Here is a 23,226-nt window from a genome sequence, read left to right as displayed (position 1 = left end):
AAATTTCTATTTTTGAACCAGCCGTTGAGTCACGGCCACTTGATTACTAATGTTCTCCCTGTCCATTAAGCCAGACATGCATATATAATTACATAAGGAGCGGTGACAAAGAGAGAGGGAAAGTAACCTGATTTGCTGTTATCCTGGTCAGAAACACCACAAAGCAATATGTTTTCCAGAAACATCGGTCAACTCAACACAAGGGCAAACAACAGCATGCACAAATACCGCCGCACTGAGCGAATGGTAAAAACCTGAGGGAAATAATGACACCACACAGCCGTCATCAGTGTGGGCCCGAGGACCATATCCTGTTATGGTGGCTCGGGAGAAGTTTGGTACTGCAGGTCTGAAGCAGACCACAGCCTCCCACTCCTCAGCCGTCCGTCTGAATCACTGTTTACAGAGACAGGGAGGCCTGCCCGCTATAACATCATCATCTCCTCCTGCTCCGTGTCTGTGGCTTGTCGAAAGGAGGGGGCTTATGTTTTTGTTTCTGACAGCCAACTTTCTAAAAGCGGAGAAGACTTAAAACCAAACACTTGAAGGAGCGCAATCCAGACTGTCTACCTCTCAGGATGTCATCCACCCATGTCTGCAGGAGGAGCGTCTAATTGACTAATTCTAGCCAGTGATGCTTTTATATGGAAACAGTAAAAAAAAACAAAAAAAAAACAACCGCATAAGAATTGCACGCATACCAAGACACTTATGGTGTCCTTCTTTTACCATCTGTTGTCATTTTAATTTACCAATATGTACTTAGTGATGTCCGACAGACGGGTTGAGACTCAAAAGTAGGTATATACAGTGGTGTCTTCAGATTTATTTTCCGACGCCAATTTAAATGAAAATGCCATAAATGTGTTCAAACATTTTTTTTGTAATGTGTTTTTGTTTGAAAATGAATTTAATTAGGGCCTGGACAATTAATTGGCCGTTCAATTAATCCACCCACCGATTACACATTCAAACATTGGCTAAAAATAATTGACCAAATTGTCAATATTTCCCGGTTTTTATTTCTATTTCTTTTTAACTTTTATGTAGTTCAGATGTTGTAGTTCAAATTTCAATGTTGACGTTTTGTGGTAGTTTTGCAGTACCAAGTATACAATGGCCCCTATATCGTGCCCATTTCAAAGCCTTCAAAAAGCTGATTTTTCAAGGGTGTGTATATTACGAAACAAATATATATCTGTGCTCCAAATGTCAAATTAAATGCTGTCTATTTATTTAAAATAACTATTTATATTCTACTGACCCAGTTCTCCTCACACAATTGCGCCCGTATTGCTGTTCATGTCTTCGGTATCCATACACTAAGGAGGAGCATTTCAAACATACACAGACAAAAATGGAGACGTGTGTTGACAAGTTTCCATAATGAAAGGTGGGTTTGATTGCAGTACCTCGCTTTCGTCTGCACCGTTAAACGCTGCCTTCCGAGTCTGGACCCTTCCATGACCACTCTGTAATGCACTTTTAGCTCCAAGCAAAGCTGGACCGGGGTGAACCACACAGTGTTGGTTTTCAGCAGTAGTAGTGGAGTATAAAATTGGAGCTTTATGCGAATTGGCATGACTTCAACAGACACGTGGTCTTGTTGGGATGCATAGGAATGTAACCTACTTTTCAGTCAACATTTTTTTTTAAGTTGGTTTGAAACAATGGTGGACAAAATTAGCTGACTATTTTGAAAACCACTGTCTGAGAATTTAGCAAAGATGGCATCAAGCACTCTTGTATTAAAAAAAAAAAAAAAAAAAAAACTTTTAAACGTAGATGTCCCACTTTCTTTACAGAAACTTGCAGATACAGTACTTGTACTGGTGGGAATCAGATTATATCAGGGCGAGCTAGCGATTTAGATGCAAAAGCAACTTGTTCCCACATCTTTTGCTAAAATTGTAAATTGACTAACAAACAAACGCAAACTAGCTGATGATTGGAGAGTTGAAAAAAAATGTGTTCGTTTAGACTGCAGATTTAACGCTATAAGTTTAATATAAAAGCCCCAAACAATACTCTTCGATAAGCTTATGTATCGCTTTGTTTTTATACGTCATTTTGAAAATGTTAAAATAAAAAAAATAAAAAACTGTTTTGACAAAATAAACTGTTGGGTCTCAAAGTGCGTAAAAGTAAAGCAGTAAGAATCCTGAGAAAAAAATCAAATTCCGAGATCATATCATTCTAAATCATTATATTTATAAGGGGCTAGTTCATTACTTCCCAAGAATGCACTAAATGAATGAATTGTATGCCATATAAACAAGAGAAAAGGGCATAATCACAAAATAACACTTAGAACTTGTGTTGTGCTTGGCGACTGTGACACAGTAAAAATTGTATGAAATCATGAGTCCATAAATGTACATGGGTTCTTCCCGAAAAAGAATAAACCAATTAAGTAGCCTTTAAAACCATCAAACGCTCAGGACTGAGGCACTTAAAAAACTTCAAATACCCATGCTGACATCCTCTGGTCTGACATTGTCATTGCATTCAGTATTGTGATTGTCAGAGATCACCTGCCATCTTTGTCAGCTATTGATTTTGAATGAATGAGACTTTAATCATTATTGTCCAACTCATTTCAGCTGTCACATTAGGTTATAACGGAGTTGGCTGAATACCTGCAGGCTCTGGATGGAAAAGTTTTAGTTAAGGCCCGTTAGTTCTATTTGCTTTAAGGAATCCCAAACAGTGCTGTGAGAAATAATCAGGTGTGCCACGGAAAACGTTAGTTTTTCCACTCTAAACCGCCCTATGCTTTTCCACTAGATGGCAGAATTAGCTTGTGTGTCAACCAGTTGAAATTCGTATTGAATTACACTATTTCTCAACCATTTTTCCAGACGTACAGCCTGTGACTTTTTTATTTTGGTACCTCCTAAACCGTGTGAAGCATTTTTGGATCGAAATAAAATCACTTAAAACAGAGTGCTGTGCCATTCAAATCTGATTTATTAATTTTTTTTTAACTTCACTTCTAGTTGATTCTCCTTTCATTTTATTCAGCAACTCCAGGAGGTAGAATTTTTAACATAATTTACTTTATTTCTGGCTCCTCCGCCAAAAAATGGCATTACTAATGCTAATGTAAGTTGATTCATGTTCCAATGAATTTGCTGTTAATTTGAAAATAAAATCAAGTGATCTTAATATGGTATTTAAAAAAATAGCATTAAGTTTGATTTGCTGACATCTGCAGAAACTATGTTAAAATCACACATAAGATTCAGACAGACATGAGTCCATGAATATTTAATGTCTTGATTCCAGTGGGCTAAACTACCAAAAGCTGATGGCCTCACATATGTGTGGATGAGACTTGAAACAAAAATAAGAATGAGGCCATGTATACTGTAGTGACTTTTGTCCGTCAGTCAAACATGAACCACACCAGTCATTATTAAACAAAAACTTTATAATGGTGAAACAATTGAGGGTCAAAATGCCCAGTAACAATTATATTAACATTTTCATCTCAACAACAAGAAAAACGGACAGATTAATGCTTGAATGTATCATCAGGGGTTTGACAATTAGCAACTCACCATCTTTGGTTTAAACCATCTCAGCGTTTTGCATGTTTGAGCATATTTAAACAAAATGTAATGCATTTGACATACATTGAAATGCTTGACGTTGGGAAATCAGGGAACTGTGTAACTTAAAATTCTGCAATTTTATCTTTGTAAAGGCAGGATTTTGGATACAAATGTTTGAATATAGTCATGATTTAATCTTAAATTGAACCTAGCAGAATTAGGCGCTCATACTGCAACATTTCTCATTTCCTTCACTGCAATTCCTAGAATATTGATAAGCAGACAGTGACACATTGGAGACATACAGTATTTCGACAAGATACTGTACAAGACATCTTTGAAGCAAAACTCCCCCAATGTAATCAGAATTTTACAAGTGTCATTTGTTGGCAGCCATGTACATTTTGTGGACAATAGGCTAAAATATGTAAAACCACCATATTGCATAGGCTTATGTCCTTTTAGCAGGTTTGGCAATAAGCTGCCGCTCCCTCTCCAACTCCTTCTCACGCTGGTGTTCTCTCTCCAGTGCCTCCTTCTGTCTGTGCTGTTGCAGCTTTAAAGCTCTTTTCTGAAACCACATGGAAACAATCAGTGATTCACCAGTCACAAAAAAACATAATTGAGGCCCAGAGGGGAACTAAAAATCAAATAAATGCAATTGGTACATCTTAAATGTCATTATATGTGCACATACACAAGAAATGACGCAAGTAAAACAAGAAGCAGGTCTTGAATGAATAAAATAAGATGTTAGTTTAGAAAAAAAGAACTATCCACAGCAAAACAATTACCTTTAATTTTGTTGTCCTTTCATGGAGTAAAATCATCTCTTTCCTGATATTGATCAGTTTGTTGTGGTAAAGTTTGGCCTCTGAAAACTGTAAAGCCAATAAATAGAATGAGGAACATGTCTCCTCATCTTTGGAGGCAATGGCACCTGTTGCAGGTGAGTGTTTAAACATACCAGTGAATTCAGGTCAAGTAAGGCGTTGCACTCTCGGAACTTGGTGACTTCTTGGTCCAGTGTGTCCAACAAAATGAGCTGATTTTGTCTAGAAGAGCATGTAAACATGTGGTGTGAAAGTACGATTTTGTAAAGCTGTCCGAAGTTTTGAATGTCTGAGTTTGCCAAGCTTACAAACATGGGATCACAAGCTGAAAAAAAAAAACAACAAAATAATTGTCCAGACTAAAAGTAGACTAGTGTTGACAATTTTTGTAGACTAAAATCGGGCTTAGTCAGCATATAGCCAACAAAAACTTGACCAAATAAAAAAGGGGTAGGTTGACTAAATGTGATTAAAAAAAAAGAAAACTAACAAAAGCAATTGAAATTGGACTAAAACGGAGACTAAATTTAAAAATGTCTGATAAAATTAACACTACAATACACTCACGTGAGCTCTTGGAGGGTACGTTTTGAGTTCTGCAGGCCAGGCAGATAGTGGGACAGCAAGCCCTCTGTCAGCTTGTACACCGCTTCTTTGTCTATAGACACATTAGTTTCTGGAGGGTCAGAGCTCTCCACACATATTTGCTCATCTGCAGACGGCAGCACATCTGAAAGATGACGTAGCAATGGTACAAATTTACATTGCTTGTCCAACATTTACGTTTATTAACGTAACATACACGCTGCTGTTTGACTGTTGTCTTAGTTTTTTTTTTTTTTTTTTAAGGGGATGTAGAGAGGCTTCCCAATCACATTCGGATCACTTTTGCAAAGAAGGGTAGAACAATATTGTCAAACCAGGAGCAACAGCTGTGAAAATGTAGGATCAAATTTCACACCTTCGCTATGCGGTGGTTCACCCAGAGATGAGGGTCCTTCATCCTCCATTCCTTCCATAAACTACAAGTCCCAGCAACCTGTAAAAGACGCCAGGCCATCAAATGTTTTACATAATTTTGTACTACAAAAAGCACTGAATAACGTGATGTTCATATATAGTATTGTCAACATCATGTTTTTGGGCACATACATGATCCTGAGCCCATATTACACGTATGCTGAACAAATAGCCATAGAATTCACGACATCCTTGACTTCTTGGGCTTCTGGTTCATTTGATGGGGCCAAAGAGCAAATGAAAAGAACATGAAGCTTTGAACCAACTGACTGCAAAACGCCATTGCTTCAAGAAGCTTAATTTGCCATTATTATGGACTAGTATGTTTTTTGTCCTTAGCAGTAGGCCAACTTTGAATTTAACGAAAGAAAACAACAATTATACTCTCTACAACAAGGGAGGCAATGTTGCAAGTGAAAATCTGTTCTCAAATTTGTCAACTTTGTCATTCGGTGACGGACTGAAAGTCCGTTTTTATTCATTTGTGTCAGTTCTCATTCATAATGACAGCCGACATCCTCTATTAGAGAGTCATGTAAAACATGACAATGCCATTCAGAGGACATGATTGCTGATTGCACTCTAGTACCCTGCATTAACTCTTACCACTCATATTAAATAGACATAGCACACAATATTCTGTTTGCCTTGAATGATGAGTGAATACACTGAATATAGTAGCCTTCTAGAGGTTTCCTTTCCTGATAACGCCTGGCACTGAAAGAGTTAAACATGATAATGTGTTATAGCCTACGGTTAAACCCCTTAGCTGACTTTGTTTTTGAGTTACATTTATAGTACTGTGTTGTGTTAGAAAAAATAATTAGTTTGAGTGCAGACAGAAGACCAGTGCCTGACGAATGACAGAAAAAAAAAGTAAAATGTCACCCTCTAGTGGTGGCGGAAGTTTGGGACAGACCGACAATTACTATCAAGTATGGATTGAAAAAATAGATGGATCAACGTGATGGAAAGGGCGCGGGGCTCTGACAAATGTCGGAGCAGCTAAAAAAACGTAAGTTGCCCACCTCTGCTCAAATTACCAAACCTGAACAAATAAGGGTATAAAAAGCCATACACTTAAGACAGGCATGCAAACAATGGGCTTACTTATCTTAACTCGTAACTAGGGATGGAAAAGAGAGATCCAGCTTGCTACCGAGACATTTCATTGCGCAAGTTGAATGGCTGTCTTTGTAATATTAATACTGGCGCATGACATTTCTGACTAATAGCAGGACAACTTTAGCATGCCAGTCGAACTACTAGTATCGGATCCAGCTGGCTAGTGGTTTCGTGATTCGTGTCTACTAGTTGGGTCTAGCCGTGAGTGACTAGACTCGGCAACCTGTATAAGACCCCAGGAAAGCAGGTGTTTGAGCCCATTTATCAGACAGCTCTAACTCGTGCAGAGGTGAACGATGGCTAGCTAGCTACTGCTAGCTTCTACACAGCGTGTCCTTTTCTTTACGAACCACACATCTAACGAATGAGCGTTTGGAGTGAATTTACAACACATTACCCGTTGGAATTTCTTTTTCGCGGCGACTTCAGACGTGCTTTTGGTGGATTAAGCGCTGCGAGGACAACGACGAGGTTGACATTTTGAGTTGTTTGCGACTGACAAGCGTCATGTGACTCTGCCGGTCACGTGACCATAAACCTCTCCACCAAACTTGATTTTTTATTCAGGTTCTTATTCCCGTAGTTAGTTGGGACGACTGCAGAGATGTCCCAGGTAGGGAGAAGACATCGATCGAAAATATTTTGGCAGGTGAGTTTAGCGGTGTTTATGTCATGTGACTTTTGTGGCCGAGAAATTTGACCCGATTGCTTGCTGAGCGAGCAAACATCTCACAGTTACGAGCTAGCTTGTTACTCTTTAGCCACAGCTGTTTAATTGAGGACTTTCGATCCTTTCACAATATCTTTCCTTAACACTGCCAGGATGTTTTTTTTTTTTTATCTAGCGCGAAGGACTTTAGATCTTTTTAAAATAGCTCTCATTGTCAAGATGTATTTGTTTAACTATCTGGCATGAAATACTGGACATTTTGGTCTGCCTCACATCTTTTTATTTTATTTTTTATTTTTTTGCCGCGATAGTTCTGCATAAATAATCTTGCCCTACTAAGTGTCGGTGTTGTCTGATTTCGTAACTTTACAACATCAGATCTTTATATACCAGTAATATACATTTAGGTTTTTATTGACTTTTTTTTTTCCTGTATCCTAACCTTTTGTCCAATTCAAAACATTGAAAATAAATTTGAAATCCTCGTTATTCAATGTTTTTTTCATTGTTTTTTTTTTTTTTTGGTCCCTGGATCAGATCTTTAATTATTGAATATGTAATTATTGAATAAGTAAGTACATTTCAGCCAGTTCATTTCTATTCACTACATGCCAATTCACAATAGAGGTTATCCCAAGGCAAGCACAGTTCTGATACATGATTGGAGCTCATCAGATTCATCTTTTTGTATCGGAACTTTCTATCTAAGTGGGATGACACCGATGTGGGGTTTTCAGGACCTATACTGATTATTAGTAGTTAGAAAAGATTGATATTCATTTGCAGTAAAAGTGTAAAAATGGGCATAAAAAAGATTAATAATGCAAACACTGAACTTGATTGAAATGCCCCAATAATTGTAAAAATTGTAAAAATGCTCAGTACCTCAAAGACTAGCCTGAACACGGTCAGGATTTTGAAGACAATTGATCAGTCAGTTAAAAAAATGTTAACCGATCACCAGTCTGATCATCTGGTTATTATTTACTGCAATCAGCCTTGCTATTAGCTGAGAATTGGGACTGGCCTGGCTCACTAATAGCCAAAATATGCACGTGCCCATTGAAATGCATTTAGAAAATTATTAACAAACCGTACAATTTCTTCCAAATACAGTGGGCCCCCGTGTTACGAACTTAATCCGTTCAGCGGCTACGCTCGTAACTCGAATTGCTCGTATGACAGGCAATCCAAACCTATGTTATCTAGTGAATGCGTGCAACGCGTGCAAAAACCTTAGGTAAAAACATTACGACTTTATACACATATTAAAAATTTGTAACATAATCTACTGTACAGTTAAATTAAATAACATAAATATACAAAGGAAAAATGACATTTACCTTTGGGGCGACGTGACTTGAGCTGGGTGGAGGCGGAAGGGAGTAGAGACCAACCCGCAGAATTTATTGCTTTATTTTCTTAAACGGGAACTTTTCTCAAACTAGAACATATCACCAGCGATTTCCTTCTCTTTAATCCATAATAGAAGAAGCCTCTCCATTTTGTTGTCGACCGAGGTCCGTCCCCCGGCAAGGAAAGTCTTGCCCTTAGAAGATTGCCGAGCGGTTACGGCCATACTCATGAGCAAGGTTAACTATGCAAGCGCCTCCTTCGTATTTTATTTATTATATCCTGCTTCGTTTCTATTGTCATCATCCTCTTACTTCTTCCTCTACCTCCTCTTGCAATTTTAGAAGCCATGTCTAACAGATAAAGTTTGCAAAGTCTTCACAACATTCCTTCCTTCCGTTTTTCACTCATTTTCTCTCCTTCCTTCCATCCCGACCAGCTGTGCCATCAAGCTAGATAAAGGCGTTCGGCCAATAGCATATCGGCATTTCTGTGATTGACGTGACACCGGCCAATAGCATATCCGCATCTCCGTGAGTGAGACCGGGACTGTGACCTTAATCGACCAATAGCATATCGGCATCTTCGTGACTGACACCGTGACTGACACCATGACTGAGACAGTGACTGTGACATTGTAAGAGCAATAGCGTTCAGCTGTACCAAGACAAGCGTGAACATTTGATTTCGTTGATGCAGCAAAGCGAAACTAATTGTACAAACACATTGACCGGCATGACGGATTGTTCATAAGAAAAAAGGTTGTTCGTAAGAGGGGGACAAAAAACACCATGGTCCACGCTCGTAAGTCGAAAAGTTCGTAAATGAGGGAGTTCGTAAACCGGGGGCCCACTGTACATTGATAAACATTCCATACATTATTGTATGTGCAGGTAAACCTTGGGATTATTAACAAAGGCAACGTAGAACCACATACTAATTAAAGAACTGATGTCAGTTACAAGGTGCAATAAAATAAGATAAAATTTTACAGAATATGTCACAAATGTAACATGCTGAAAGTGTAGTAACTTGGAACAAGGCCTGAGGGCTAAAGATACAAACAGTGATACGAATGTGCGTGCTGTTGAGTAGTTATTGCGTTAATCTCTTTCAGGTCCCAATGAACTTGTGTGTTAGTAGAAGCTGCGCAATGTGAATGATTGACCTGGGAGGAAAGTGTCCTGTAAGCACAATTGACCTGGGATACTCTTGGAAGATGTCGGCTGGAAGCCTGTTAAACAAGGTGCGCTCGGCCTTCAGGAGAGAGTGTGACAGTTGGAACATGAGCAGCGATACGGCACCCTTCGACTTCTCTGATGAGCTGGTGGAAGATGAAGTGCCCAAATTCAGCAAACTGAAGGTATGAAAAGCCTACAAAAACGTAGCTATTCAGGAAGCCAAAAAGGCCTTATTTGTTGAGTCATTAACTTGGGATTGTCTAAGAGAGCACGCCATTCTCAATACTTGAAATTTGGTCAATAACTTTGAAAAAAAAAAAAAAAAAAGAACACACTTGAGGAGATAATGAACATAGATTTATGAAAATAGAAGATTTTGGCCTGACGCCAGTATGTGTAAGTACTGGAAGTCCCAAGATACAGAAGCAAAATTCAAGTAAGTCGTTACTTAGGTTGAGCAAGTCATAAATCACGTAATTAAATCTTGCTTGGTCACATGCATTCACACATTTGCCACTTGACAGTATCTACATATATACTTTTACACTTCTTAGGTAACTACTAACCCACTCAGTCACATTTTTTTAATGGTTCCAAACCAAACTTCAGAATTCTTCTCAATTAAAAGCATAAGAGATGAACTATATAAAAAAATGGAAGTGGAATCCTTCATAATTTTTAGCTAAGCACTTCCAAGTCTTAAACATGGTTACTCAAGTCAAAATATGCCATCCACAGTGGTCAATTCCATGGTTCAGAAAGCACCATACAGGAAAAGAGCGTGCTCTACATCCAGATTTACAAAGACAGACAACTCCATGCAGACAAAATGTTGCTCTCCTTTGCTGATTGATTGGATGAAGCCAAAAGCGACTGCTACTCTTTCTGTGCCATTGTCATCAAGTCAAAAGGAGCAAACTCTTTCCTCCTGTTAACTGGCATTAACGTGTGTACAGATATATATTACTGATTATATATATATATATATATATATATATATATATATATATATATATATATATATATATATATATATATATATATATATATTACTGTTTGGATGTTGTTGTGGATACAATGTTCTATGTATCCACCCATTGTAAATTGTAAATGAAGCATATGTAACAGATTTAGTATGTATTGTGTTTTTATTTATTTACATTTGTTTTCTGTTTTGAATGAATATGTCTTTCGAGTTGCCGCATTTGTTTGCCATGTGTGCAACAAAGGAAAAGAGCAAGAGTCATGCTAAGAGAAAAAAAAAATATTTGACTAGGCGCTGTTCTGTCATTTTGTGCAGACTGCAGAACTTGGCATTCACAACTTCACTCTGAATGGGACCCGTGTTACACTTGTAGACCACAGAAGCCCTTTTGAAGGCTTATACATGCAATGAAGTCTTATCCAAGCAACTGTAGATAATATCTGCAGTTTGACTTTCCAAGGAGACGCTTGTGACCTTAGGCGAAGACAGTAAATTTTGATGTCAAAAAATGGTATGTCCGAGGGACGCACGTTGATTTGAAAGTATGTGTCCCCCGTCAAAGATTATGTGTCTGGGACGCAGCCAAAATGGAGCACTGAAATACCTTTAGAGAGCTTCACCTTTCGGTTTAGCTCTCCCAACACGAGGAGTACAGAAGGAATACAGCGTCCGCATCACAGCAGACGCTGCACCGATCCGAACGTCGATCTCCCGCTTCATGCTACCCTCACTGGTGAACAGGACCCCAAGATACTCATTTACTTCTCCTCCACTTGGGGCAGGACCTCATCCTCGACCCGGGGATGGCATTCCCACCATTTTCTGACCGAGTACCATGGTCTGAGATTTGAAGGTGCTGATTTTCATTTCGGCCGCTTCACACTTGGCTGTGAACCACTCTAGCGAGCTCCCATGCACCCTCAAGGATCCTGCCGGTGGTGTAGAGCTGGTCCACTGTTCTGCAGCCTGGATGAAAACCACATTGATGCTCTTGAATCTAGGGTTTGACTTCTGAATGGACCCGTGCCGGGGAAGCTGAGGAGTGTGATCCCTCTGTAGTTGGAACACACCCTCCGGTCTCCCCTTCTTCTTCTCATTTGCCAATCAAACGAATGCTTTATAGAGGGCCCTTTGAGTATTTCCGGGGTACTAGGATGCTCTTTGTCCTCTTTTGTAAAATTAGCTCCCTAGAAGAACGATTGTGGTTTGTTTTTTTTTGTTTTTTTTGATGAAGGTGGTGGTATCTGGCGAGATGTCGGACTACTCTTCCGGAGCTCCATCCAACGGGGTGACGGTCAATACTTTGGTGGTGGCGGGTCGCGAGGAAGATGATGAATCCCTGCTAGACTCTTCTTCCAGCCTGGGCAGCCCAGGCTTGAACATGGACCCCTGTGACAGCTGCACCAAAAAGAGGGAGACTATGAAACAAAGGAAGGTGATGAAGAGGCTGGTCGTTGCTGCTGTGCTCTATACTCTCTTCATGACGGCTGAAATTATAGGTAAGCAGGGTCTATGTCAGAGGTTGTAAAAGTATTTCCATGTTTTGTACTTGTACAGCCCTCTGCATTATTTAATCTGGCCCACCAGTACATTATTGAGAAATTAAATATTCATTTTTTTGTTAATCATTTACAGTAATCAAACGTGAAATACATTAATCTGTAAAATGTTGATCAATCGTCAAAAATATTTAGTGAAATAAAATAATTATGTATTTCTAATTAATTAATTGATATTAATATTAATTTTATTTTTTTAATATTAATTTTTTGAAACTCTGATATATATACAAACCAATTACGATATTGTGTCAAACATAAAATAGAACACAATGATTTGCAAGTTTAACCTATATCTAATTAAATACACGATGAAGACAAGATATTGAACAAATCAATTTGACTTTATTTTAGCAAATGACTGCAACAATAAAAAAAAAAAAAAAAGCTGGTGCAGGGTCATGTTTACTACCACAGTGTAACATCACCTTTCCTTTCAACATTAGAGATCGACCGATATGGGTTTTTCAAGACCTATACTGATTATTACTAGTTAGAAAAGGGCGATATTCATTTGCAGTGAAAGTGTAAAAATGGGTACAAAAAAGATTAATAATGCCAACACTGAATTTGATTGAAATGCCTCAATACTTCAATAAAAGCATGTTTATTGAACCACACAAATAAAAGAAAATAGCTCCAGAGCTGTCTGATTTTCCTAGACACTGAAACATCTCTTATGAAGTTGAATTAAATAAATACCTCTGAGAATTTTCCATGGAAAATAGAGTAAAAGTTAAATATAACTACAACTTGTCTTTGAAGTTTGATTAAAGTCAGGGTGATGAATCCTGAGGTGGGATTTTTGTTACTGTTGCTCCCGTTGTTTTATTTTACACTTCTTCAAGTGCCACATATTTTCAAGCCAGTCTAGTACCTGCAATTTTGCCTCCGTAATCTAGATTGTTTTTTTCTAAAGTACACAATTTCCAAAAACTACTTGAAATGTCGACTCATCAGACCACAGAGCACCTTTTCACTTTGTATCAGTCCATCTTAGTTGATCTCAGGCACAAATAAATCAACAGTTGGCCTTTCTGGGTGTTGATGAATGGTATTCACGGTATGGAGTTTTATGTTGCACTTCTGAATATAGCATCCAACTATTTTAACCAAAAGTGGTTTTCCAAAATGTTCCTAAGCCCATATGGTGATATGGTTTTGCACAATAATGTTGGTTTTTATCACAGATCGTAGATTATGAAATCTTAATTCCTTGCAGTTGTACAATGAGGAACATTTCCCTTAAACTGTTCAACTATTTCCTCACGCTGTTGTTCAGAGAGGTGAGCCTCACCCTTTCTTTGCTTGTGAATGAGCAATTCAGTGAAGCTCCTTTTATACACGATTGTCGCACCCTCCTGTACCCAACTAGCCAGTTCACCTGTGTGATGCTCTATACCACGGGTGTCAAACCCAAGGCCCGGGGCCAGATCCGGCCCGCCACCTCACTTTTTGTGGCCCTTGAAATGCTGATTTGACTTCAGGTTTCTGACTAAAATACCAAAATTGCAAGTTGTCTTTGACTTTTAAAAATTTGGGGGAAGAAGAACAAACATTTTCTTATTCTCCAAATTTCTTTTGAACAGTTTTTGCCGGCTTCTGATATCAGATCTTGGTAAATGTGTGATCAACACACTTAGAATGTATTTGAATTCACAGTCATTCCGGCCCTCTGACAGAGACTATCACTACAATGCGGCCCAAAATAAAAATTTGTTTGACACCACTGCTCTATACAAATGTTTGATGAGCAGTTCTAAAGTTTCTCCGTTATGTGGAACAAATGGTAAGCATAGATTTCTAAATGAGCTAATCTTTGCAAAAGATATACTTACCAGTTTGAAGATGACATATTTTGTCCTTGCATGTATCCAATTGGGTAGAGGTCCAAAATAATTGTCAAATCATTGTATTAGGTTTCATTCACGATTTACACATCTTCTCAATTTCACTGAAATTGGATTTGTATTTTTATTCTGAAGTTTCCTCTTGGTATCATTTGACTTTTAAGTGATATTAAACTGGTTCAGCTATTTTAGTTGTAAAAAGTCGCTATTCTGTCCATAAAAAGTAACATTTTTAATGTTAAAGTATTACCTTTAAAAAAAGCACATTGTGCCACTTGCTGTTCACTGAAAATGGCTTCAACAAGAGTTCACCAATCACAGCTCACCTGTTTCCTGGTTTTGGGCATGACATTTACAAGCTAAGCCATGATTGGTTGTTGTTACCTGAGCCCCTTGTAGCCTACATGTAATGTTTGTCTGCTCACTTGACAGCAAGTGGCAACATGTGTTTTTTATTGATAATATGCATAAAAATTGATTTGGTTATCAAAGGAATTATGAAAAAACTATGAACTTTTTCCTGCTGAAAATGGCTGAATATGTTTAGTAGCCCTATAAAGATTGTTTAATGTTGCTAAGATAGGATGTATGGTTCTTTCAGGTGGCTATATTTCAAACAGCTTAGCCATCATGACTGATGCTGTGCACATGCTAGTTGACGTGGTGGGTATCCTGTTCTCTCTGTTGGCTCTGTGGCTGTCCACTAAACCACCCTCAAACAGATTTACCTTTGGACTGCATCGGCTCGGTAAGACAATACTTTACACAACTGAAAATGATGCGTGACAATTCTGAGATTCTGAGAAATGACTGGAATTTGCAGAATGATTAATATAGCAGTTACTCCTAAAGTACTTTGTTTTGTCACGCACTGAAGAGGTTCTGTACTTGCGATGCAAATTCACAGTGCACCCATAAAGCTTTTCAAAATTCAAGCCTGTTGCACAATATAAGTAAAGGAGAATTGAAATAATAATAGAGCTTTGTTTTTCCACCCAATTAACATTATTTTCTAATTACCCGTCAGTCACTGATAAGTCATGCCAAGTTGCCCTCTAGATTTGATTCATAACAGATATTAATCATCAAACAATTACTTACTGAGTATGTGAGGAAGCCAAACTGAATAAAAGCTGTGACCTACAGTTCAAACAATGCTACTGTTGTTCCATTAATAAGTGTTTTCACTACTCAGGAGATACAGTTTCTATTGGCAGTTGTTACTTTGTAGACATTTTGGCAACTTTCCACGAAAGTTTTGACCTTTTTTAAGTGATTCAGAAAAAGTGCAAATATAAAAATAAAATTTTTACTTCATGTTTCTGTAAAATTTTCAATGCGTAGGGCACAAAGAATAAAACACTAACATTTCAAAGTGTCGCAAAAATATTTAAATTGTGGCAATTTTTGATTGTTTATCCTAAGTTATCAGAGAATAATAAAGTACATAGCTTTTATTGATGTAACTGTAAGTTATTAGATTGTATCTCATATCAAAAAGCCTCTGACACTTTGCTGTTTGTGGTGCAGAGGTGATATCTGCGGTCCTCAGCGTGGCGCTCATCTACATCCTAACAGCGATACTGCTCTTTGAGGCTGTTCAGAGGACGGTAAACCAAGACTTCAACATTGACGGCGATGTCATGATCATCACAGCAGCTGTGGGTGTGGCTGTCAACCTCATGTGAGTCTGAATGTGTGTCGAGAGAACAAGTCAAGTGTGACTTGAGGAACTAACAAATGTGTTTGTGTGTGTGTGGTGGGGGTGGAACGCGTGAGTGCGTGACTGCAATCATCAATTGAACACAAATGTTTTTTTCCCCTCTTTTAGAATGGGCTTCTTATTAAACCAAGGTGGTCACCTTCACTCTCATGGTCACGGTCACTCTCATGGTCACGGTCACTCCCACGGCATGGCAACTGCATCAGGGCTGCAGTCTGAAGGGCCCGCACAAAACCAGAGGCCGCACGGCAGCTTGGCCGTCAGAGCCGCTTTCATCCACGCTTTGGGCGACCTACTCCAGAGCCTCGGCGTTCTTATAGCGGCATACATCATCCGCTTCAAGGTGCCTTGAAGTTGCTCTCGCACTCTTCCAAGCTCATTTGAAGTCACATGCCTTTGCGTTATGACACATTTAAGCAATAGTATTTATATTTTACAAAGTGGGGCGAATATTCTGGCTCTCCAGTTTTTCCCACCGAAGAATCACAAAAGTGACTACATTCTGTCTTTACAGATCTTTTATTATAGGTAGAGTATTTTCCGCACTGTAAGGGGCACCTAAAAGCCTTAATATTTTTAAAAAAGCTGATGGTGCGCCTTATAATCAGGTGCACCTTATATATGGATCAATATTGAGATTGGGATTCGCCGATGGGGAATGAACTGATACAATAAGCTTTACCTGTTTCTTTTGTGTGTTTACAATTGAACAAGGTATTTCATATTGACATTGGGTTATTATGCTATTGAGAGTTTAGAGTTATTTTTTGAGTTATTATTGTTATTACTTTAAGTCTTACTATATTGTGGTTGAAAAAGTTTTAATATATGTCATTAATTGAGGGTGCGCCTTATAATCCGATGCGCCTTATGTATGGAAATTTTTTTTAAAATATGTCATTAATTGAGGGGGTGCCTTATAATCCGGTGCGCCTTATAGTGCGGAAAGTATGGTATACATTTTCATGAAGTAACACTCCCCAAAACACTATTTTGATACTTTGGTGTACAACAGTATATGCAAGTGGAAATGTACTGTCTTTTTACAATAACTCAGTCTTGAATTTCCCAACCACTGGCAAAAAAGTGAGCACACCTCACATTAATTGCACATTAGCAGTTTAACTCAGTGTTTACTCTCTTTTGGATTTGGCTAGGTAGCAGCCAAAACACATGGCATTATTTTAATACCAGCCATTTGGTGTGTGTGTTTGTTTTTCAAAAACACAACCTGTTTGCTACTTTCGAGCATTATGACTGATAGTGTTTTTAGTTTTCCCATCTTGGTGATCAAACCAAAGCTGCCATTCCCATTATAATTCAGCTTTTTAAAGCTTTGTCAACTCTTTCAGTGCCATGGATGAGAATTCTTGTCCTTTAAAATAGTAATAAAAAATAATAAATATGAAAGTTCTCATCAAATCCATTTTTTATGGAGGGTGATGGCCACCCTTGACTAGTGCCCATCTTGTATTAAGCCAATTGAGCACCGGAGTAATAACTGTGACCATTGGATGGCAGTGTTGGAAATCAATCTTTCATATGATACCACCCATGTTTTCATAGACATAGCACACAATATTCTGTTGGCCTTGAAAGATGAGTGAAAATGCTGAATATATTTGAACTCTAGAAGTTGCCTTTTCCAATAACATATGGCACTGAAAGAGTGCAGCTGTTGTTAAATTTCATGCCTTGGCCTATTTTCCTCACATGAGGTTTACAGGTGTGGCAGGTTGGTCTCAGCAAAAATAAACACAGCTTGGGAGGAGGTGCTTAAGGGGAAAAACATGCTTAGGCTGCACAATCATTCAAATTTGAATTGCAATCATAATATTGGCTGCCACGATTAATTAAGCTGCGCCTTGGCTATATCAACATTTAAAAAGCCAGCTATACATGTCAAATCAAGCACTTTGTCATTCTACCACCTGGGGGAAATGTTTCCCACGTTTGCATGACAAAAGCTTTTGCTTTTGTTACCCTAATATATTATTTACCAGTGTTTCAGGGCAATTGAGTTTCTCAGCTGATTCCTAATATATACAGTGCTACCTGTCAATTGAGACCCCAAATTGGAATAATTTTGGTTTGAATTGGCCAAAAAAATGACAGTGATTGCTAACTGAATAAAATTTGCATAAATAATGTACTTGGTTCAAAGTAGGCTTAATTTTTTTCATTGGTTTGCGCTCAGCAAGTAAGTTAGCTGTGTTGCCCTGTGTGCCAAGTTTTTGCCATGTCTTGTGAATTTGTTTTATTATTTCCTTTTTTAAATTTATTTTAGTTTATTCTTTTTATTTGTAAGTATCAAGCCTTGAAGCCTTGTTCATATACAGCTTGTTTAAAAGAAGGGCAATAAATACACGTTTAACCAAACATGGTGAATAATCATGATTAATTTCAATATTACCCTAAATAATGTTGATTATTATTTTGGCCATAACTGTGCAGCCCTACTCTTTCTTTTGCAACATATAAATTGCGGCCATGTCTTTTTCTTGTCTCGTGAAAAAAATGGTTCCTTTACGGTTGTCTGTTTGGAAAAATTGGTTAAAATTATGTCCGGATGGTTAAAATTGAATCAGTGAGTAGGATCAATTAATTAACCACCTTATCTAGCTCGTGGAAATTGTCTTTCCCTTTGGTGCATGCAGAACATAGATGCGTATTTCTGGTTAGTATAAAGTTGCTTAAGGTCAGTTAATGACTGCCACACACTATCTCTCTATCTTCTTAGCCCGAGTATAAACTGGCAGATCCCATCTGCACCTACATCTTTTCCATTCTGGTTCTCGTCACCACAGTCCGCATCATACGCGACACAACAGTCATCATGCTGGAAGGCAAGTAGCAGATCTATCCCTAGTGTTGTTACACATAGACTCATGGAGTGCTTTTCTTTTTATGTGCGCCACGCAGGCGTGCCCAGGCACCTGGATGCAGTGCGGATCAGAGAGGATCTCCTGAAGCTGCAGGATGTGCAGTCTGTGGATGAGCTGAATGTTTGGGCGCTGACTACAGATAAGACCGCAGCACTTGTACATCTTCAGCTAAGTGAGTCACTTCACCACAACATGCAGATGCATCATTCATGCATCATTTTGCTTTGCGTCATTTATAGTATCTTTCCAGGAATTGGGAGGTTGATGGGTTTGGTTACGTGGCTCAAGATTATATTGAAGGCTCTGGGTCATTTGTCATCTCACTTCCTTATTAGAGAGGGTTCCAACATTTGTGTTAAAAATAGTGAGGGTTCCCACATTTCGGACAGTAGTCTTAACGAGATAAAAAAAAAAAAAAATACCTTCGAGGAATATAGTATAGAATGAGTGTATAATGTATTTGAGCTGGGAGCATTTTTATTTTGACAAAGTCATCACGAATTAACTTTTCCAATTAGTTTCTCAGACTACTACAGCCATCTATCACACGTTAGGAAAGTCATAGTAAAAATTCCTTCTGCTGTGCCGTCAATAACAAGTGACGTTTTGGTAGCGGAGATTTCCTAACTATATTGCCCTAGGCAGTGCATTCTGAGAATCAAAAAAGCTCAGAAACCTCTTCTGTAGTTTTTTGTTGTTGTTATTTTTTAACATATACACATATATAGTTTTTTTGGGTGGGACGGGGAATCTTGAGGCACACCACCAGCCAAACATTTTAAAATTTGAATCTCTGTAGCCTATATTAACACTATAAAGTCTCTAATCAAAGTTTAATCAACAACAAACGCTTAAGATCTTGTTTCAAAGGTCTGTGCTGCCTCCTATTAACGAAGAGTATTATTACATGAATACGATTGAAACACTACTCTCACAACCAACGGCACATTGTTTCCAGAAAATTAAAAAAGAAGGTGCAGGGGTGATAATTTCCCATGGCACACCTCACTACATCACTCAGAACACGACTGTGTTGTTGCACAGTGCTTGAATTGTTCTCTGCTTACTGAAGTGGCAAGATTCCCTAAAATATTGTTTAAGAAAAATAAGGTCACCCATTGTGCAGAGAATCTGTTTTTTTTTTTCTTAAAGGATTATCCTAATTGCTGAGGTTTTTGTAACCTGCACGTTGTGCAAACGAATTTGAAAATGGAGAGATAATTGATACTAATGCCAAAAACTGATGTCAGTTTGAAAACCTAAAAGGAGTAAGGAAAGCACATTTATCATTACAGACTCTTCATATGTGCCAAAAATGGCCTTGAACAAACTGAAAGCATCATCAAATTGAACAAGTTCCGAGGCCACAAGTCTGGTTTTCAGTCTGGTTCTTCCTCTTTTAGTCAGGGTGTGACACATCGTTGACCTGTCAGGACAGAGATCTTCACACTGCATTATGCTTGTCATCTGTGACGTTATCACAACAAAAATGCTAGATCTTGTTTCTGTTCCATAGTTTATGTTTAAACTCTAAGGAAAACATGCTGTAGTAAGGTGAATTTTGTAACTAAAGAGCCGTTTGAAAAGACAGGCTCTTTTGTTTGTTTGTTTGTTTGTTTGTTTACATCAATGTTTAACAAAAAATCATCTCTGGGGATTAGCGATACATCACAATTCATTTCATACCTTAAGTGTTTAAGTGATGATGCAATTCATATTGTAGGTAGGTAATACATTAGACATGGTGTGAATTGTGCCAAACATGGCTTCATTTTGATTTATGGGAAAGTTTAAAAAACATTCTAAACTTAGTATTATCTTTAAAACTCAAGTACAGTGGGCCCCCGGTTTACGAACTCCCTCTTTTACGAACATTTCGACTTACGAGCGTGGACCGTGGAGTTTTTTATCCCCCACTTACGCACAGACCTTTCGTCTTACGAACAATCTAATATGCCGGTCAATGTGTTCGTACATTTATTTTCGCTTTGCTGCATCAACGAAATCAAATGTTCACGCTTGTCTTGGTACAGCTGAACGCTATTGCTCTTACAATGTCACAGTCACTGTCTCAGTCATGGTGTCAGTCACGGTGTCAGTCACGGAGATGCCGATATGCTATTGGTCGATTAAGGTCACAGTCCCGGTCTCACTCACGGAGATGCTATTGGCCGGCGTCACGTCAATCATAGAAATGCCGATATTGAACTTGTGTTCAATAATAAGATGTTTTTGAGATTTACAGAGATTGCAACACCAATACTCGTCCCATCTATGGAATTTTGCTGTAGTGGACTTGCTGGTTTGGTTATACAGAATGCACAATATGGGAGTGGCTTTGTTTTATTTCGGGTTAGGGTTTCGTTTTAGGTTTAATGTGAATTTTAAAGAGCAGTAACAGTTAAGTCGCTGCTGGTTGTTATGAAGTTCGCTGCCATGATAACTAACGCTCATATAGCTAAAATTCTCGCAAATTAGCTGGGTGTCTTTTACAATCTCACGTTGAATTGTGCTTCCAGCGCCCTTGAGTTCCAACAAGTGGGAGGACGTCCAGGCAAATGCCCGCCGCCTGTTGCTTCACACCTACGGCCTGAGCAGATGCACGGTTCAGGTCCAGACGCACAGAGAGAGGCCTCTGCGCACCTGTGCAAACTGTGAGCAGGAGCCTAGCACTTAAAGGCACTCTCCGCTTTGGACTTTTCACGTCTTCCTCTTTGTGCATTCCTGCGGAGCCTTGTGTTGGCAAGTTCAGGCAGAAAGCATCAGGTCGTTCCACTGACCGAAAATGACGCGGAACAATTCGGAGTCGCGCACTCCTGGTGGAAGATTACTGCGGCCTGTGAGGACCGACTGCTCCTCATGCAAAGTTGGCTTACCATTGACATGTTCACTTATGGAACATGAACTTGCAGCACATTCTCTTAATTCACCATTAAGGCCTATTTATCTTTATTTTACACTTTGGTTTATGGCACCTGGTGAATAGTTCTTGCTGTTGTGTCTTCAGCCTCTATTACTTTATGGAAAGCCATTTGAGCATTTATTCAACAGCCTTGATCTCCACCTTGAAGGTCTTTGTACTAGTACATTATATGTCCTAACTACTAACACTAGGCAGCACACTAGTAAAGCAAGTGTTTCATAGTAATAATGTTTTGACACTACTTAGTGACTTCCCCACACATTGGCATATGAGTTGGACAAGTATAATTTACAAGTGAGGCAAAACACCGCGTGTTGATATCTGCACACTACCGGTGCTTACTAGTAAAGACCTAGATGTAACGTAAAATTGTATACTACAATACTAGTACATGGATTCAAGTTGGATATCAAGTTCCATAAAGTCATTGGCCTTTTACTCATCCTTTCATTTATACTGTTTCCAGATCAAGGTCCAAAGTACTAGTATGCTCTTTGCTTTGTTCTCACTAGTCGAATGACTAGGATGCACTAATCCCCCAGGACTGCATTGCACTAGTGTACGACTTTTTTTTTTTTTTTGCGCACAAGAAAAAAATTGTCTACTGCTTGATACTAGTGACATAAAAGTCCTCTAGTTAACATCCCATGCCTTACTTGTAGTCCTTGAAGTACACAGATGTCCGCTACTGTGGTGGACCTTAGCCCATGTACTTGATTTCCTGCTCGTGCAAAGTTTTGCTTCTCTTGTCACGTAAATGCTTTCCATGGCACTCTTTAAGCACTTATTTGCAGCCTTGATATCCAGGTATGCTCTTTGTCCGCACTGCTACTCACAGAACAACTACTTGCTACCAGTGCGGCAATGTTACTGATGAGCATTTTGGTATTGCTGGTAGTATTACTAGAGTTGTATCATTTTATGCATTATAGTAAGACAAAATGTGTTCTACAGTAGTAATGCACTCTATTGTCTTACCAGAGATCACGACGAGTATACTAGTTCATGGACCTTGGGCTGGAATTTAACCGTTCAAACAACTTTCCCCCAAATTACCAGCAATGTACAGATGTGACCAGTAGGCTAATTCAGCAAATACACATCACTGTACTAACCAGTCACTTTATATTATTAAAATAATAACAGTGCAAGACTGACCCACACTAGACCCACAAATTAATTTCTGTCTGCACTTGTTTTTGGAAGTTATAGCTGAAGGAGTTTGAGTGCCATGAAGACTGCTGTATTTCAATGATGACTGACAGTATTGTAGTAGCACAGTCAGCTCTTCAGTGTTTCTATGTTCCGAGAAAAGTGCAACTTGACTATCACAAAGAGTAATTACGTTCATATTTCTCTTAATAAATAAACAAATCAGGATCACTACTCTTTTGTAATAAAATACTCCAATTTTGTCTTGGGTTTATCTGCGTAAGACATATACTCAGTGCTCACGAGAAATGTAAATGCTCAAATTCTCAATTCTTCCACTGTAACATTTGAACCATTCAAATAGGAAATAATTGAAATATACCGTTTTCAAATGAAACGTCCATCCATTG

The 23,226-nt window shown here is 38.6% G+C and overlaps 2 protein-coding genes across 2 annotated transcripts; one reads left to right on the top strand and one right to left on the bottom strand.

Moving 5' to 3' along the window:
• Nucleotides 1–3,412: 3,412 nt before the first annotated feature.
• Nucleotides 3,413–7,075, bottom strand: bloc1s6 (biogenesis of lysosomal organelles complex 1 subunit 6). Its single transcript, XM_088412307.1, has 6 exons — nucleotides 6,933–7,075; nucleotides 5,352–5,429; nucleotides 4,958–5,120; nucleotides 4,525–4,612; nucleotides 4,352–4,438; nucleotides 3,413–4,128 (listed from the first exon to the last, which is right to left on the bottom strand). Exons 2-6 carry the CDS (start codon nucleotides 5,407–5,409, stop codon nucleotides 4,009–4,011), a joined length of 516 nt encoding a protein of 171 aa, XP_088268433.1. The 5' UTR covers nucleotides 5,410–5,429; nucleotides 6,933–7,075; the 3' UTR covers nucleotides 3,413–4,008.
• On the top strand, nucleotides 6,962–23,050 carry slc30a4 (solute carrier family 30 member 4). The gene is made up of 9 exons (XM_088412305.1): nucleotides 6,962–7,184; nucleotides 9,676–9,921; nucleotides 11,959–12,223; nucleotides 14,735–14,881; nucleotides 15,664–15,817; nucleotides 15,965–16,199; nucleotides 18,597–18,702; nucleotides 18,779–18,913; nucleotides 21,261–23,050. Exons 2-9 carry the CDS (start codon nucleotides 9,718–9,720, stop codon nucleotides 21,416–21,418), a joined length of 1,404 nt encoding a protein of 467 aa, XP_088268431.1. The 5' UTR covers nucleotides 6,962–7,184; nucleotides 9,676–9,717; the 3' UTR covers nucleotides 21,419–23,050.
• Nucleotides 23,051–23,226: the final 176 nt, after the last annotated feature.

Source organism: Hippichthys cyanospilos, chromosome 4, assembly GCF_059441005.1.
Source record: "Hippichthys cyanospilos isolate Australia breed blue-spotted pipefish chromosome 4, RoL_Hcya_1.0, whole genome shotgun sequence".
NCBI lineage: Eukaryota > Metazoa > Chordata > Actinopteri > Syngnathiformes > Syngnathidae > Hippichthys > Hippichthys cyanospilos.
This window is presented reverse-complemented; position numbering and strand designations above follow the sequence as displayed.

Bases quoted from the DNA above. Each gene is read 5' to 3' on its own strand.
- bloc1s6 (XM_088412307.1), bottom strand. From the start codon at position 5,409: ATGGAAGGAATGGAGGATGAAGGACCCTCATCTCTGGGTGAACCACCG. The intron at 5,121-5,351 runs GTGTGAAATTTG...GTCATCTTTCAG, and splicing joins TGAACCACCGCATAGCGAAG to ATGTGCTGCCGTCTGCAGAT. The intron at 4,129-4,351 runs GTAATTGTTTTG...ATGTGGTTTCAG, and splicing joins AAAGGACAACAAAATTAAAG to AAAAGAGCTTTAAAGCTGCA.
- slc30a4 (XM_088412305.1), top strand. From the start codon at position 9,718: ATGATTGACCTGGGAGGAAAGTGTCCTGTAAGCACAATTGACCTGGGA. The intron at 12,224-14,734 runs GTAAGCAGGGTC...TGGTTCTTTCAG, and splicing joins CATGACGGCTGAAATTATAG to GTGGCTATATTTCAAACAGC. The intron at 14,882-15,663 runs GTAAGACAATAC...TTTGTGGTGCAG, and splicing joins CTTTGGACTGCATCGGCTCG to AGGTGATATCTGCGGTCCTC.